We start from the raw sequence: 16,432 nt of genomic DNA, 5'->3' as shown, positions 1-16,432 counted from the left end.
CACTTACATGTCAATCTATCCACCACCTGCAAATTTATACCAAGGGAGTACTTAGTTTCCGTTTTTGCCGTTAATTTTAGTATATTATTTGTTATATTTTTAGACATTGATGCAAAGTCTGTTATAAGTTTGGGGTTGAAAATATCGAATTTTTATCTATTTTTACTATCTTGTGTATTTGTTCGAGTGCCAAAAAATTCAAAAAACATATTTCATTTTTGCTTTATTATTATTTTTTGTGTGCTTGTGTGAGTTAGATAAAGTTGTCTACTATGATAAATATATTTGGAACCATGTGTTAGGTTATAAATTGTGGAAAAGTTGCATGTTAGGGCTGATTTATTCTTATTTATGTAAAACTTGATAATTTTTAGCACGAGATTTATATTTTGCATAATGAATAATTGATTTGATTCAAACTTTGAATATGTTGAAAAAAAATTAATGAACCTTAGATGCTAAGTCCAAACAACCTCTAAATTATACATTCTTAAACCAAATCTAGAATAGTTTGGGAAGTAATTGAGCTATTGTAAGGAGACATTGAGATAAATGTGGATTCCTTGTGTGCAAAATTTTGTACAGATTATCTACGGCCAATAAGATGAAAATTAGGTGAAAATCTTAGATTAGAGGTTGATTTTTGAGAATAAGTGTTTAATTAGGGGCATTGCACCAATCATTGCGTGAAAAAAAAGAGAAAAAAGTTATCTCATTGTGAAACTTCTCTTTGTAACTTTTATGACTTGAGCGATTAAGTTTGTAAGGGTATTTAAAATTTGGTGCCCTAAAATCATCAGATTTGAAAGTCATCGGCCAAAATCTATCTACAAGGGTCATTTAAAAAGCCTAATGGAGAAAAGTCTGCACATAAGATGAAAACAAAGAAAAAGAGAAAAAGCAAGTGCATAAAAATAGAAGATATACTATTGCCTTAATTAAGCCCTAAACACTTATTTTAGAAAATTAGATATTTGACAAGGGGTTATTAACTTAGTTGATTCTTGAGGGTTGATGATGAGCTACAACTAGTAAGATCAAACCAAACTGAAGATGGTGAGACTAGTGTCTAAATTCAACTTTAGATCACTCCGAAGGAAAAGAGTTATAAAATAAGTTTGGGAATGTGAATCTTACGAGCAAAGAAAGGAAATACCATTGAGGGTCGGGATTTGAATCACTTTATGAATTTATGATACTTGACATGAATTTTTACACACACACACACATGCACACACTTCGGTTTTGCATTCAATAAATATAAATTAATTCTAGTATTGTGATTCTGAAACAATTTATAGTTTTAATACAGAAATTTCAATCATGTGACCAATGGCAAATTATCTATCCATGTTGCTTTAACTTTCTTTGTTTAATGTAGGTTATAATTTTGTTTAAAGACAAACAAATGTTCGAGCTTATGTGTATTTGATAAATGTATTTTGTGCACTTGTCTGGGCTAGTGTTAATTATTTGAATGAATTATAGCTTAATTATGTGTTTATTATATTTGTTAGGCAAAACCCAAGGCAAATTGGTGTAATTGGAAGAAATGAATGAAAAACAGGTAAAAACGAAAGAAATCCAAAGTTCGAGGACAAAGTGTAAAATTCAATAGTTAATTCGAATCATAAAATGATGATTAAAGATCACATATGATCAATTGGATGCAATTGGAAGTCAAAGGAGTGACATATAGTTGAAGTATTCTATCAAATCAATTTCTAGCCTAAAAAGTTATGCTCTAGATTTTTAACCTCAAATTGAGTTCAATTTTTCAGATAGTAAACATCTAAATTGGAAAAATTATATTTCTAGAAAAATTTTATCCCATGGATTTATCTTTCCATCGTATTTTGAATCACTTCAATTAAGTATTGGGAAATGAAGTTATGATCAAAATACCAAGGCTGCTCAGGGATGTCGAGATTCAAATCGATGCGCTCCGAGTACATTGTTTTCACCAATCGAGAGCCATTTGGCTCAATGGTGCGAGCATGGGAGTTAATCCCGTGCGCACACAGAGGCTATTTTTATAGATGAATCAGCAGTTTCGTTTCACGATCTAATCTCTTTTCAAACCCAAATTGGACTCGATTTTGACCTATTTTCTAATTCTTATAAATACAAAGTAAGGGCTACACATTGAGGTTGAACTCTCTTTTGCCTCTTTATATACAATGATAACATCAAATTCATCAAAAAAAGAGGCCAATTCATTACTTTTGGAAGAGAAGATCTAAACCTACCAAGAATTGAAGGCCAATTATATTAAGAAATTGAAGAATTCAACTTTGGACCAGAAAATCAACATCTTTTGTATTCTTTCATAATCCAAGTGATATTACTACCAAGAATTGAAGGCCAATTATATTAAGAAATTGAAGAATTCAATTTTGGACCGGAAAATCAACATCTTTTGTATTCTTTCATAATCCAAGTGATATTTTTCCATTATTCTTCTTATAATTTTTTTAAAACCATGCTAGACTAGATCTTTCTTCTTCTTTTTTTCTTTTTCTTTTTTGTATTGGATGAGATGAACCCTAATGTTTATTTGTTTTAAATTCAAAACTAGCAGTTTAGTTTAATTCTTGCATTTCTTAATTAATTTTGCATACCCATTGTATTATTCAATCGATTGGCTACCAATTAGATAATTGCTTGTTGTAGTGTTGTGAGACTCACAATAAGTTTACAATGCGACAAAATTTTTATATTTACAATATATATTAGGAATAACATTTATTACTTGCGTAATTATATAGATAATCTAAAATTTAATACATTCCAACAATTCGAATTTCAGCTAGGTCTAGATTAGGGTTGTGGTTAGGATATAATTAATTTGTCTTAAAAAAAGTTAAATAAATTAGCTTTATTAATTGTCAATAACACATGTAAGGAACTATATTAAAATTTAAGAATTGTAATAGGTAATAATAGGCGGATTCTAAATCCAATGCTATCATCAATAACTTGACATGAAAATATGTTTTACCGCTTTGTTAAATAATTTTACATAAATAAAATTAAAATCTCTCTTTTGTGTTACATATTTCAAATTCCATACATACTATTAAACTTGAATTGCATTTATTCCCTGTGGGATGATACTCTAAACTCATCAATTTCATTAGTTGTCAACGATCCCATACGCTTGCAAGTTTCACATGAACAAGATCTATCATAGAATCTGAGTTTATCACTCTAGATAAATATGGTGAAGAGGCTGAGTGGTTATGCAACTTCATAGAGGATATTCCAAACTTGTTCAAAACCCGTGCTAGCAAGTTTGTATAAATTGTGATAGTCAATTAGTAATTGGAAGGACACAGAGTAACATGTACAGTGGTAAATCTAAACATATACGTCGTAGACATAATAACATAAGGCGAATACTCTTAACTAGAGTTATCTATATTAACTATGTAATGTCAAATGATATTATTGCAGATTAACTAAGCAAATGGTTAAATAGAGAGTTAGTTGAAAAATTATCGAAAAAATAGAACTTAAGCTCTTGAACAAATGAGTTAATACAAAGAAAACCTAACCTAGTTGACTGGAGATCCCAAAATCTAGGTTCAAATGGATAACCTAATTGTAAAGAATTGATTGAATCACTGTGGAGGTGATGGAATGATGTAACGTTGATGCCTGTAAGATCAAAGGATAAACAGTAGCTTTTAATGATTTTTATGTGTCATAGGCTAAGTGAAGTAATGCGGGTTCCTTGTAATAACAAATCACCTATGTAATAGAGAAGTGAGTCGCTTTTAAAGGAATTGTGTGGCCTTAATTCTTAGAAACTGTCGCAGAACCAAGCATATATTCATGGCCATATCGAGAACTGAATTGTGTCAAGAAAAAGCCTATGTGGAGTATACCATCATTTATATAAAAAATAGAATAGTTCAAAGACACCATGTCCAATGTTTAATTAGTAAAGTAAATGTACTTTTACAAGGGAATGTTCAAATGATAACACCTACCTATTCTATGTAGGTTTCAACCATTGAATTATTAAAAAAGTCTTTATGTCCCCATCTCTTTATCTCTCTCAATTTTCATTTATGTTGGGAATTGTTGGAAAATGTACATATAAGGGCTGATTTTGGCATAACGTTAAGTCGGACCCATTCATTCATTTTGAAAGATCAAAGTTGATTCGTGTTCCCCTTCATAAGAATATCGAAATTATATATTTACTTGCCAAAATGGATGCTTGGTTGAAATGAGAAATTGTAATAGACTATTGGAAAATGATTTTTGTTGGAGGGAAAATCATATTTAAGTTTGTTTTGCATAGGAAGTTTATGAAAGCAAATACTACTTTATATATAGCTACACTTTGAAAAGGTGTAATAATGTGTAGCATAGAGGCTCTCTCTACGTGTGCGTAAGGGTATGCAAATATGAATCAAATTGTATATCAGACCTTGAACTCGTATGCAAGCATGATATGCGTATACGAATGTTGGACCAAACAAACAAAAAATTGGCCCCTTAGGAGTGCCCACATTTTGCTTTCTTCAACTTACCTTTTTAGGAAAAAGTCTATGTGGAGTATATCATCATTTACATAAAAGATAGAATAGTTAAAAGACATTGTGTCCACTAGTCAGCTAGTAAAGTAAATATACTTTTATAAGGAAAGAATCAAATGATAACACCTACCTATCCTATATAGGTTTCAGCCATTGAATTATTCACTAAGTCTTTATGTCTATCGTGTCTCTATCTCTCTCAATTTTTATTCATATTGGGGATTGTTGGAAAATGTATATATATGAGCTGATTTTGGCATAACTTTAAGTCAGACCCATTCATTCATTTTGGAAGATTTTGCCTTTCATCGGTTGATGATTATGAGTTGTTGCATGATTATTATTTTTTGGATTGAATTTTTCATGGGCTTTAAGACTATCATTGTCTTCTCATTAAGAGAAATATTTTTAAATAAAAATGGATGATAGCTGCCAAAGTAGCGCACTAATTGTTATTTATTCGGTTTTCTCTACAAAAAAAGGAGATGTTGGCATGACATTTTGAATTATTGCATATAGTATTAGGCCCGAAGGTATTATTACATGTGATGTTTTGGAAGATGGCATAAGACAGTTAACGAGTTTACTTTGGTTTAGAAATCTCATTCTGTCCAAAGGTGTTGGTATTCGAAAATCAATGTGATTTTGTTAATTAGCTTTATGATGTGTTTAAGAGTAACTTGCAGCGTGTTGTATTATCAGCCCAAATGTGACTTTCTAATGATGCATCTAGGCTCTTATCGTAATAAGGTTTATATGGCTTTGACTTTATATACAGATTATCTAATTAATAGACCATGTTAATTAGATGGATATTTTATCATCCATTGATTGCATGCATTATGATTGAATGAAATTAAATATAATATTTTATGTTTTCATAGTTTATAATTCCTCATCTCTTTCAAGTCAATTGTTTGCTATTGAAATCTTGACTGAAAATAATTATGTGAGATGAAAACGAGACATAGAAATTGCACTTGGTCTTTTGGGCTTGAATTTTGTAATGTAGAAGCAACTTTCGAAACCCAGAGATAAGAGCACTCTTGAATGTGTGGTTGCGTATGAAAAGTGCGAAAATAATAATAGACTTTGTTTGAAAATTATTAACCGTTCTATATCAATTACATTATGGGTGCTATTCCAAATAATGAAAATACAAAAGTTTTATGGATACCATAGGAGAAAGATTTGTTGAATCTGATAAAGTTAAAAAGGAGATCTATGGACTAATTGATAAATATGAGATATGATGGTACAAGTGGATTTAGGGAGCATGTTATGAAGATGATAAATATATCATCTAATTTAAAGGCTCTTAAGATTCCCATTACGGACCCTTTCCTATTCTATCATGTTTTAGATAGTCTTTCTAGCGAGTTCATTTAACTTAAAGTTGCTTATAATGCTCAACGGCATAAATGAGGTTTAAATGACCTTATTAGAAGATGTGCCGAAAGGAGTGTAGGACGCAACGTGAGATTGTTGATATTATGTAACTAGCCTTTTAGTTACCACAGAACAAGGGGTCTTCTCATAACCATAAGTCTAGGCTCCATAAGAATAATAAGTCACACCAAAATTAGTAGAATAAAAATTTTGGAAGTCAGACTTCTGGTGGTCCCAAGCAAACTATAAAGAAAAATGATCAATATAAGTTCTGCAAAAAGAAGTGTATTTGTCAGAAAGATTGTTTTAAGTTTAAGACTTGGCTAGAGAAGAAGAAGAGCTCTGCAGGTATCTCATTGGCCTTAGTTTGTTTTGAATCTTCCTTTGTAGATATGCTTTTGAATTCTTGATGGTTAGACTCGGGAGCAAGTATTCATATTGCAAATTTTTTGCAAGGGTTTACAAGCAAATGGAGGTCAAGTGAGAATGAAGTGAGCTTGTGGGTTGGAAATGAAGTTCAAGTGAAGGTTGAGTTCATAGGAGTGGTAAAGTTGTTTTTAGAGTCTAGTTTCTCTAATATTTTAGAGAATACATTTTGTACCGACAATGAGATGGAGTTTAATTTTTATATTGAAACTTGATGCTTCTGGGTTTTCCTTTAATTTTGGTAATGGAATGGTTGAGTTGTTTTATGATTATCCTTTGATTGGAAATGACCTTTAGTGTGATGGTTTATATAAATTGTCTTTGGCTCTTTTGGTAAAATCTATCGTTTTACCAATGTGTCAAAGAAAAGGTCTCTATCCATAAATCATCCTCTATGTTGAGGCATAAGCAGTTGAGTCACATTTCAAGGGACAGAATGGAAAGATTGGTAAAAAATTGAGATATTTTCCTCTATAGACTTCTCCAATTTTGATATATGTGTATATTGTCCAAGAGGAAAACTAATTAAGTCTACAAGGAAATGTTCTACTAGGAGTGATAGTATTTTGAACTTGATACATACTGATATTAATGAATCTTTATGTTCCACCATATATGGGAACAAAAATTTCATTACTTTTATCGATGATTTCTTATGTTATAGATATGTTTATCTGATTAATGATAAATCATATACACTTGAGAAATTCAAGATTTTCAAAATGAAAGTAGAGAAATAATGTAGAAAATATATCAAAATTATAAGATTTGACCGTTGTGGTGATTACTATGGCAAGTATGACGAATCTGGTCAAAATATGGGTGATTTTGCAAAATTTTTATAATGGTGTAAAATAGTACCTCAATACACCATGCTGGAAAGTAGAATGACATTTCTGAAAGACATAATCAAACTCTGAAAAATATGGTCAGGAGCATGATGAGTAGAACAAATTTGGCAGAATATCAGTAGGTTGAAAAATTGCTATGTATATTTTGAATAGAGTTCCAAGTAAAGCTGTTGCAAAGACACTTTTTGAATTATAGACGGGACGTAAGCTAAGTTTGGCCCATTTCAAAGTTTGGGGATATCTAGTTGAGATTAGAATCTATGATCCTTTTGAAAAGAAATTAGACCTAAAATTTACTTTAGGCTACTTTATTGGGTACTGGGACATATCAAAAGGATATAAATTCTACTGTCCAAATCATGACGCTAGAATTATTGGGTCCATTATTGATATATTTCTAGAGAATGATTTTGGTGATAGTGAGAGTTCTACATTGAAATTTTTTTTATTGAACCAAATCAAGTTGTTGTTCCAGTTCCTATTATATAGGAAATAGTTGGTTCTCAACCAGTTGAAATTGTTAATGATGAACCAAGGAACTAAGAGGAACTTTCGATTCTTCGTCCAACAACGATTGAGTCAGTTGTTGAGCCACAAGTTAGAAAATCACAAAGGGAAAGAAGGTCCGCATTACCAAATAATTACATTACGTATTTATTGGAGAGTGATTTTAATATTGGGCATATTATTGATCTTGTTACTTATAACAAGTCCTGAGTCGCATAAATGGATAAATGCTAAGGAAGATTAAATGAATTTTATGGAACAGAATAGAGTTTGGGAACTTGTTGAATTTCTTCTGATTGCTAAAGCTATAAATAACAAGTAGATCTTCAACAGCAATTTGAATTTGAAAGGGAAAGTTGAACGAGAGAAGGCAAGACTCGTTACAAAAGGGTTCACTCAACGAGAGGGCATTGATTATAATGACACTTTCTCACCTATTTCATCCAAAATACTTTTCAAATTATCATGACATTTGTGGTACACTATTATTTGGAACTTCATCAGATGAATGTTAAGACGGTCTTTCTGAATGGAGATCTTTTTGAAAAGGTTTTCATGAGACAACCTAAAAGTTAGTATTTGACAGTGGTATTTAAAGTTTGATGAGGCTGTAACTTCTCTTGATTTTGTTAAAATGCAGTTGATCAACATATTTATCTTATAATCAGTGGGAGAAATTTTATTTTTTTGTTCTGTATGTTGATGACATTTTGCTTGCTAGCAGTGACGGAGTTGCTTCATGAGACAAATAAAATGTTTTCTGCTAATTTTGAAATGAAAGTTCTTGGAGAAACTTCCTATGTGCTTGGCAATGAAATATATTGTAATAGAAATCGTGGCTTGTTGGGACTTTCTTAGAAAACTTATATACGACTTGTTCTAGAAAGATTCAATATAAAATACTGTATACCTGTGATGTACCTATCATAAAATGAGATAAGTTTAATAAAGCTCAATATCCAAAGAATGAGCTAGAAAGAGAATCTATGAAGATGATACCATATGTTAGTGCTTAAGTTTGCACTAAACCTGATATAGTCTATGCAGTTAGTGTTCTTAGTAGGTTTCAATCGAATCTAGGGCAAGAACATTGGAAAATATTTAAGAAAGTTATGAGATACCTGAAGAAAATTGAAAGTTACATACTTACTTTCCAACATTCAAATCACCCAGAGGTGGTAGGCTACTCATATTCTGATTTTGCTCGATATCAAGATGATTAGAAATTAACTTCAAGTTATATTTTCGCGTTAGCTAGTGTTGCTATTTTTTGGAAAAGTGTTAAGCAGACTCTAGTGCCATCTTCTACTATGCAGGCAGAATTTATTGCATGTTATGGAGCTACAGTCTAAATTGTTTGGCTAATAAATTTCATTTCTGGGTTGAAAGTTGTTGATTCCATCTCGCAACCAACCACTATTTATTATGATAATAGCCTAGCAGTGTTCTTTTCAAGGAATAATAAAAGTTCTAGCAGGTCAAAGCACATTAACATCAAATATTTGGTGGTTAGAGACAGTTAAGAAAGTGTAGACGAAAATAGAGTATATCAATATAGAAGTGATGATTACAGATCTTTTGACTAAGGGACTCGCTCCAAAAGTTTTTAAAACACATGTTGCTAATATGGATATTGTGGAAGCATTTGATGTTTTTGGTTAATGAGAGTTATGAATGTAGAAAAACTATGTTTTGGCTTGATCCCTTCACGGTGTATGTAGGTAACCCATATATTTTTTTGGGTACAACCCATTCCAATAATAAAATATATTTTTCCCTATCCAAAAAATATTTTGAGCATGTATTTGACTTATATCTTTTTATTATGATATTGTTATGATCTCACGATATAACGGATAAAGACATAAGATGAGTCTTTTTTAGAGCATGTAGCTTCATTTTGATTTGAAACATTATAATGGCCGATGTGAATTAACAAAATTTTTATCACATTTAGTGCTAAGTTCATACTATATACTACCACATTGGTTGGATGATGGGAATTCATGTCAATAAGGATGTTGATATTTATAGTTGTGGAGTGGTCTTATATCGTTTAAATGTTGTAAAGATTTTAATATTCGACGTCGACATTTTTGTTGGACCGGATCATGTTGTGTAAGGTATCATCATTGGAGGTATACTTGTGTGGCCACCTAGTTAGTCTAACCTGTAAGTCAAAAGTTTTGTTTTATTATAATAACAAATATTTGCCCAAGTGGAGAATGTTAGAATAATTCTAAAATATAGGCTTTTCATTTGATTGTAAATTTTATGGGTTAAATGTATGACTCATAATGATATTGTGATTAAGCCTAATATGCTAAGTGATTACCTGGGCCGTTTTATACCTTACATGTTATATTTTGGATAATGTGGTAATTTAAGTATGTGGGCCAAAAATCTAGGGACCCTAATTAGAATTTAAGTCATTAATGGGATGGCTTAATAAATTTCTATATAAAGGTTAGATTTTCTCCCCTCTCCATATTGTTTTTATTGACTTGTTCCATTGATGGCTAATATTTTTGATGAGTAAGGAAAGTAAGATCTAGCTGTTAATATTCATGTCCACGATGCCTTCTGCAAGTATGAATCTTAAACTATCAATTTAGAATTGTGATTCTTGTTTCTTAGAATGATTATCGTTAAATTCAACATATAACTTGTACAACAGAGTTTTTCAAAATTTCTTTTAATTGATTTTGTTGAAGTTTTGCAACAGGAGCTTCTCTGTTTGCCTCTAAATTCCTAAATGTTTAATTTGATTTTGTGAGTTTAAAAAGAAAAAAAAGGCTTAAAAGTTGGGGGGTCATATGACTCATCAGGACTTACTGTAGGTTTGCTAGTGTCCGTATGTTTATGATTCTTCACCTGGTATAGTTTTCAAACCTAATTGAATTGAACGTGCATTTTGTAACTCTAAATCTAGGGATTTTTAGTTATTAAAAAATTTAATGAAAAAACAAGTAAATAAGATATTAGCAATGCTATTTGGAACGACTGATTTTATCTTGGCATTAACTTGTTTTTTGAGGCAACAAAATTGCAGAAAATTTATGTTGGATATGTAATTATGAATAGCATATTACTCGATATGTATAACAAAATAAAATCCAGTACACGCCCCGATTTATCTGTTAAGCGGGCCGCAGTGGGCTTAATTCCTCGGACTTGACTGAACGAGACAGCGCCCCATAAACGCATCTAACACGTATCATAAAGAATTCAAGCACAACACCAAAAGCAGAAGCAGAGGTTCCTCGATTCTCTCTTTGCTCCGCTCCGCTTCCTGGTAATTCTCCTCTCATCTTTCGAAGTGCCTTTTTCTAACACTGCACAGACATGTTATTTGTGCTTGTGTTTTATTACACTCATAGTGGGAGGTTAACAAAATTATGTTGATACATAGAAACGAAATTGAATTGGGGCTTTTAGTTTGTATATGATTAAATGAATAATGAAGCAATCTTGGTAGGAGAATAAGAATGAAGTGAAATTGTCCAGTTCTCAATTCAGATGTAGATCTGATTCTGGTGGATAAGAATGTTTGAGGCTTGAATGTTAATTTGTATTTATTTATTGAGATTTATACGTTTTCTTCATCTTCTGGAGATTATGTTGGTTTTGCTTTAACTCTTTGCTGAGCTTTCATTTACTGAGGATACAATTATTTGGAGTTCCTATAATCGAGAATTTCCAATTCCTAGATCCAAAAGGTTACATATAAATTTTGTCATCAACTTTTGTTCATTGTATATTTGTGGGTTAGGCCTCTTGTTTTGTTTATACGAACACTGCTCTACCAGAGGTAGTCAATCCTATAGCTTTTGTGCATTTTGAATATATTTAATATATGCCATTTATGACCGTTTACTAGTTGCTTGAATTTTAGTATATCGAACCATCAGATGGTTTTTGGACTGAGCTTTGAGCTATAACTGAAATTAAGCATTATTAGCAATGTGGAATTTACATAAATACGTATTGTGGATGGCAATATAAGACCAGGTTTATTTCGTTTTCAATAAGTCCCATGGCCGCGGCAAAGTCTGATTGAGATTATTTCGTACTAATTTAATTTGAAATGTTGGACCCCAGACTTAAATTGTCGTCTTAAGAGTTCCATTTTTTTTTTATTTTTTATTTTTTGCTACTACATTCAACCTCATATTTTCTTTTATCAATATTGATCCAATCCTTCAAGAGTTATTTTTTCTTTTAACAGATTGGGAGTTTCAATTGAAGACTACAATAGGATTTCTGCAAGCATCAATCATTATGGAGTTTGTATCGTATGAAAATCTAAAAGGTAGATGCTACTTTGATAGTGGGATTGTTTCTGTTGCTACCTGCTATGAGCAAACTGAACTGGTTTTAAAACTTTTCAGTTTGTGAAAACCTTGTTCCTACATTGTTGTTCTTCCTTTAAGTGAATTTCTTTGAACTTTATTTCCTCTAGATAAGAACAGTGGAAGCACAGAGAAAGAGGTTGCAGAAGATGTTCAACCTCAGAACATGAGAGAGAACCTTATAGAACAGCCTGCTTCTTTTAAAGACATTCCAGAAGTTCATAAGTTTGATTTTTCCAATGAGCATGTTTCTACTGCATCTATAGATGCTTATGGAGATGTCAACATGGAGGCCTCTATAACAGCTGATGAAGTTACGAGGGCTGGAGGCTTTGGAGCTCGAGACGATATAAGTAGTTTTCTTCCAGTTGCAAGCGACTCCACTGATTTTGAGGCTTCACTTCGTGATGCTCGTGACTACGAAGATTTGCAGGAAGCAAGTGGTAGGCCTGGCCTTGGCTGGAAAGGTGATGCAAAGTGAATTTATTCCTGTTGCAACGTTACATTATGTTTTCTTCTGATATTTCTTGCTCCTTTAGACTTAGGGTCCTGTTCTTGATTGAATATGTGACTTTATTGTATAAGCGATGTTGTTAAGTTCAAGTGGCAATTCTGGGGTTCATTCTCCATTCTGAAATTCGCTGTAGCTTTTCATTTGTTCATCTAGAAATGACGCTTGATGTTCCCGTTCCTTTGTGGATGTTAATAAATGTCTTAAGTGCAACACTCTCATACAGTAAGGTTCTTGAAGTACCGAAAGCACAATTATGATGCTCTATTTCTGAGAAGTACAAAATTCTGTTATGTACATGTAAGAGGCTTTATGATATTTTATCTATGTGCCTCTAGAGCTGACATAGACCATAATTGTAAAAAAATAAATAAATAAATAAATAAAATAAAATAAAATTTGAGATTGAGAAAGAAAGAGTAAGAGAGAGGAGAAAGAGAGAAGGGGGAGAGAATAAAGAGAATTTGAGGGAGAAAATATTGTTTTATTCAATATTAAAATTTAACTATTACAATGCTTAAGCTCCCTTTATATAATGTTTCAACTAGTCCAATTTAAGTAGAAAATACTAGAAAGTCTTTTAAATTAAACCCTAATATTTCCTAAAATAAGTATCCAATTTATAAAATCAGAAAAACTGTATTAAATAAAACCCTAATTACGTTTCTTAAAATAACTATCTAATTTGAAAAATAAAGCACATAATATCTCTACTAGGATTCCCATCATATCTCCTAGTCTGAGAGTATTTGACTACGACAGGATAGAGTGCAAGGTCGATATTTTATTTTGAGTCTTTGACCATGTAGCGGTATTGAATTCCTGATAGCAACACATGATGTAACTCATACCAAGGTGGACAACTCCAGAAAGTAGCAAATGGTAAATTGATCTACAGTGGGTTAATTGATTCATATGATGAGGAGCACAAGGAATTGACACATCAGATTGGCTCGCAGAAACAAATGATTGCAATATTGGTGGGTCAAATGTGCTAAGATAAGGACATAATTTTACTATTGATAACATAAATTTCGTTTAAGTGTGGTGGAAAGTTAAATACATTATTTTAGTGTGAGTTATTCCGATAATTTTTAATGTTTTAGGAAATCGGGTCAAAGAAATACATAATAAAGAATAAAATCATCAATAAAGTATTTGAGCCTATATTGCGCATCAATAGCAAGCTTGTAAGTTTCATGAAGAAAAATGTTTTTCGTTTAATCACATTATGAAAATTAGAAATATTGACTACAAAGTTTGAAGTTGAAACATTATGACTGTAATTAGTTTGTAACAATGAATATTGATAGGAAAAGTATGCAAAAGAATAATTGCTTTAGAAAAAAAAGTGGCAATATCGTTCAATTGAGGTAACACCGTAACAAAATCAATGTTAATTCACGCAAACGAGTAGGCAATAATTATTTTGGCACGAAGTCAAGGACATGTGAAATATATGGCTTCGGTGGCAATGCCATAGGTGGTAATTCTCCAATTATGTCTTTAATTTATCGACTACAAGTGTCAACATGAAAGGGGACACAACACGATGCTCAAGACCTCACGCTCGGCAAACTACTTGTCTTCATCCATGATGTGGTGCAGAAGCGATTGTGAAATTATTGTAATAAGAATTATATAATAAACTAAGAAGGATATTGGAATAAACTAAGAATGATTAGGCAATATTATTCTCTAATCCTATTAATATAAGGAAACTAAAGTAAGGAAGCTAATTCAAAAGGAAATAAACTAAAATCCTAATTAAATAAAAGATAAAATCTATTTCAACTAGAAAAGGAAACTATAAAAGATAAAATATAGCTAGAAGAAATAAGTCACTATTATATTAGGAAACTAATTGTAGTTGTGATGTACTACATTAATCCCCTCTACTTGAATAAAGCTCGTCCTTGAGTTTTCTTGAAAAAAAATCAATCAAATGGGAGGAAAATCAAAATTTTTTGTCAACACTAATATTGAAAAAATTTTAATTTCTTGATGTGCTCAATAAATGTGGTTATATTCTTTGAAGTCAATTTTGTTCTTACCATGCTCATTATATTTTCTTCACGGACAATTCATACGTAACATTCCTTCATTAACAAAGCACAATTTGATTTCTTTTCCTTTACTCCTCTCTTATGAATCTGTAATGGCATGAGTTCCCGAAGGTCATGATTTGTGTGCTTTGCGCTCAGCCCTCGAGCCTTGGTCCCACCAAGTTGCTGTTGGTAATAACGACGAGCTGGTGTCTCTCCACCAGGCTTGGGTCAAAGTTTGGTTGTAGTCTAGGGTGCGGGTTGATGTTCGCTGCAACCCTAGAGTTCCTCTTGTCCAAGTCAGTCTCCTTCGTCATTGTTGGAATCTAGGTTGTTTTCTTTCTACCAATTATCTTACTTGCTCGATTTTTCTTCCATGGGCTCACTATTCTTCTCAATAGTCAACGTAGTTAGCATTTGCATGATATTGCGAAGAGTCTCATCGACCCCTTTCTAGTCGCTGTTCATTTTTTTCAAACCTCCGTTTATTGTCGGCAGTTTGCCTGCCACCAGACTATCGTTAGCTATCAAATTGAGGTAATATCCTTTCTCTGATACCAATTTGATGCTAAAGCGTATGTGAAATTCTTGTAACAAAAATTGCGTAATAATCTAAGAAGGATATTGGAATAACTTGCTTGTATGTTATTGAATAATGATGTTATAAATGAAGTGTGCAATGACTTTTTATTTATAGGCAAAATTATTCCCTAATCCTATTAATATAAGGAAACTAAATTCTAAAGGGAAATAAACTAAAATCCTAATCAAATAAAAGATAAAACATATTTCAAATAGAAAAGATTAAGAGCCTGTTTGGTTTGGATTAAAATTCGATTTTAATCTAAGTTAAAGTCAAATAATTAATATTAACCACATCTTTCATGGGTCCTACAACTTTTTAATCACACAATTCAAAAACTTTTATCACAATTTATTAAAAAATCTAATTATAATCCCCACCAAACACTCCCTAACTACAACAAAAAAAGATAAATCACTATTGTAGTAGAAAACTACTCGTTGTAGATGCGATGTAATACATCAATGCTGCTATTCCACTCAGCAGTGTCATTAGCCCTTTTGCAAAGGGAGGAGACCACCTCACTATAATCATAGATATAATTTAAATATTTTATAGATTGTGTCAAGTAAGGTTTGATCCTGATAGCGCACTTTTTAAAAAGTCTCTACCAAAGGCATTGCAAAAGGAAAAACTTCATTCTTGTTCTTTTTCATACTATACAAAAAGAGGGCAAGCAATTCTAAAGAGAGATTGTTGGTTCCTTCCAATAGAAGAGTCATAATTATCTCCATGGATGTGAAGATATTTTCTATATGATTTTTCGATTAGAGTGTGTTTGATTGACATGGAAAATATCACCTCGAAAATAAGATGCTTTCCTTGTTTTGAGGAAAACAAAAACCTATTTTGTTTTGAGGAAAACAAAAACCTACTCTCCCCTAATAGAATATATTTTCCTTAAAAACAAGTAAAACTAGGCATATTTTCAAAAGTTGGACAATATTTTCAATGGAAAAAAATAGCAACCAAACATCCAAAGTAGGAATTTGGGTAGAAAACTGATATTTTCCATGGAAAATATATGCAATCAACCCTTAAGGCTATAAGAAAATGTTGGAACATGGAAGACTGGAAGTTATGAGTAGTTCATTCTAGATTCAACATGATAACACAACTCTTAACATTAGTCAAGTTTCAAGTATCCTAGCTCCCTAAGCATACAATTTGGATACAATTAATGGAAATATATTCTTTCCTTGTCTCATCGTCATACGG

The 16,432-nt window shown here is 31.8% G+C and overlaps 1 protein-coding gene across 1 annotated transcript; it reads left to right on the top strand.

Annotated features, from left to right (window-relative positions):
* The first annotated feature begins 10,869 nt into the window (after nucleotides 1-10,869).
* LOC111403867 lies at nucleotides 10,870-12,807 on the top strand. Its single transcript, XM_023032503.1, has 3 exons — nucleotides 10,870-11,018; nucleotides 11,952-12,035; nucleotides 12,186-12,807. The coding sequence occupies exons 2-3, from the start codon at nucleotides 12,005-12,007 to the stop codon at nucleotides 12,554-12,556; spliced, it is 402 nt and encodes a 133-aa protein (XP_022888271.1). The 5' UTR covers nucleotides 10,870-11,018; nucleotides 11,952-12,004; the 3' UTR covers nucleotides 12,557-12,807.
* The last annotated feature ends 3,625 nt before the right edge of the window (nucleotides 12,808-16,432 follow it).

The sequence above is a fragment of the Olea europaea genome, chromosome 11 (assembly GCF_002742605.1).
Source record: "Olea europaea var. sylvestris chromosome 11, O_europaea_v1, whole genome shotgun sequence".
Lineage (NCBI taxonomy): Eukaryota > Viridiplantae > Streptophyta > Magnoliopsida > Lamiales > Oleaceae > Olea > Olea europaea.
The sequence above is the reverse complement of the archived record's forward strand: the minus strand, read 5'-3'. Positions and strand labels throughout refer to the sequence as shown.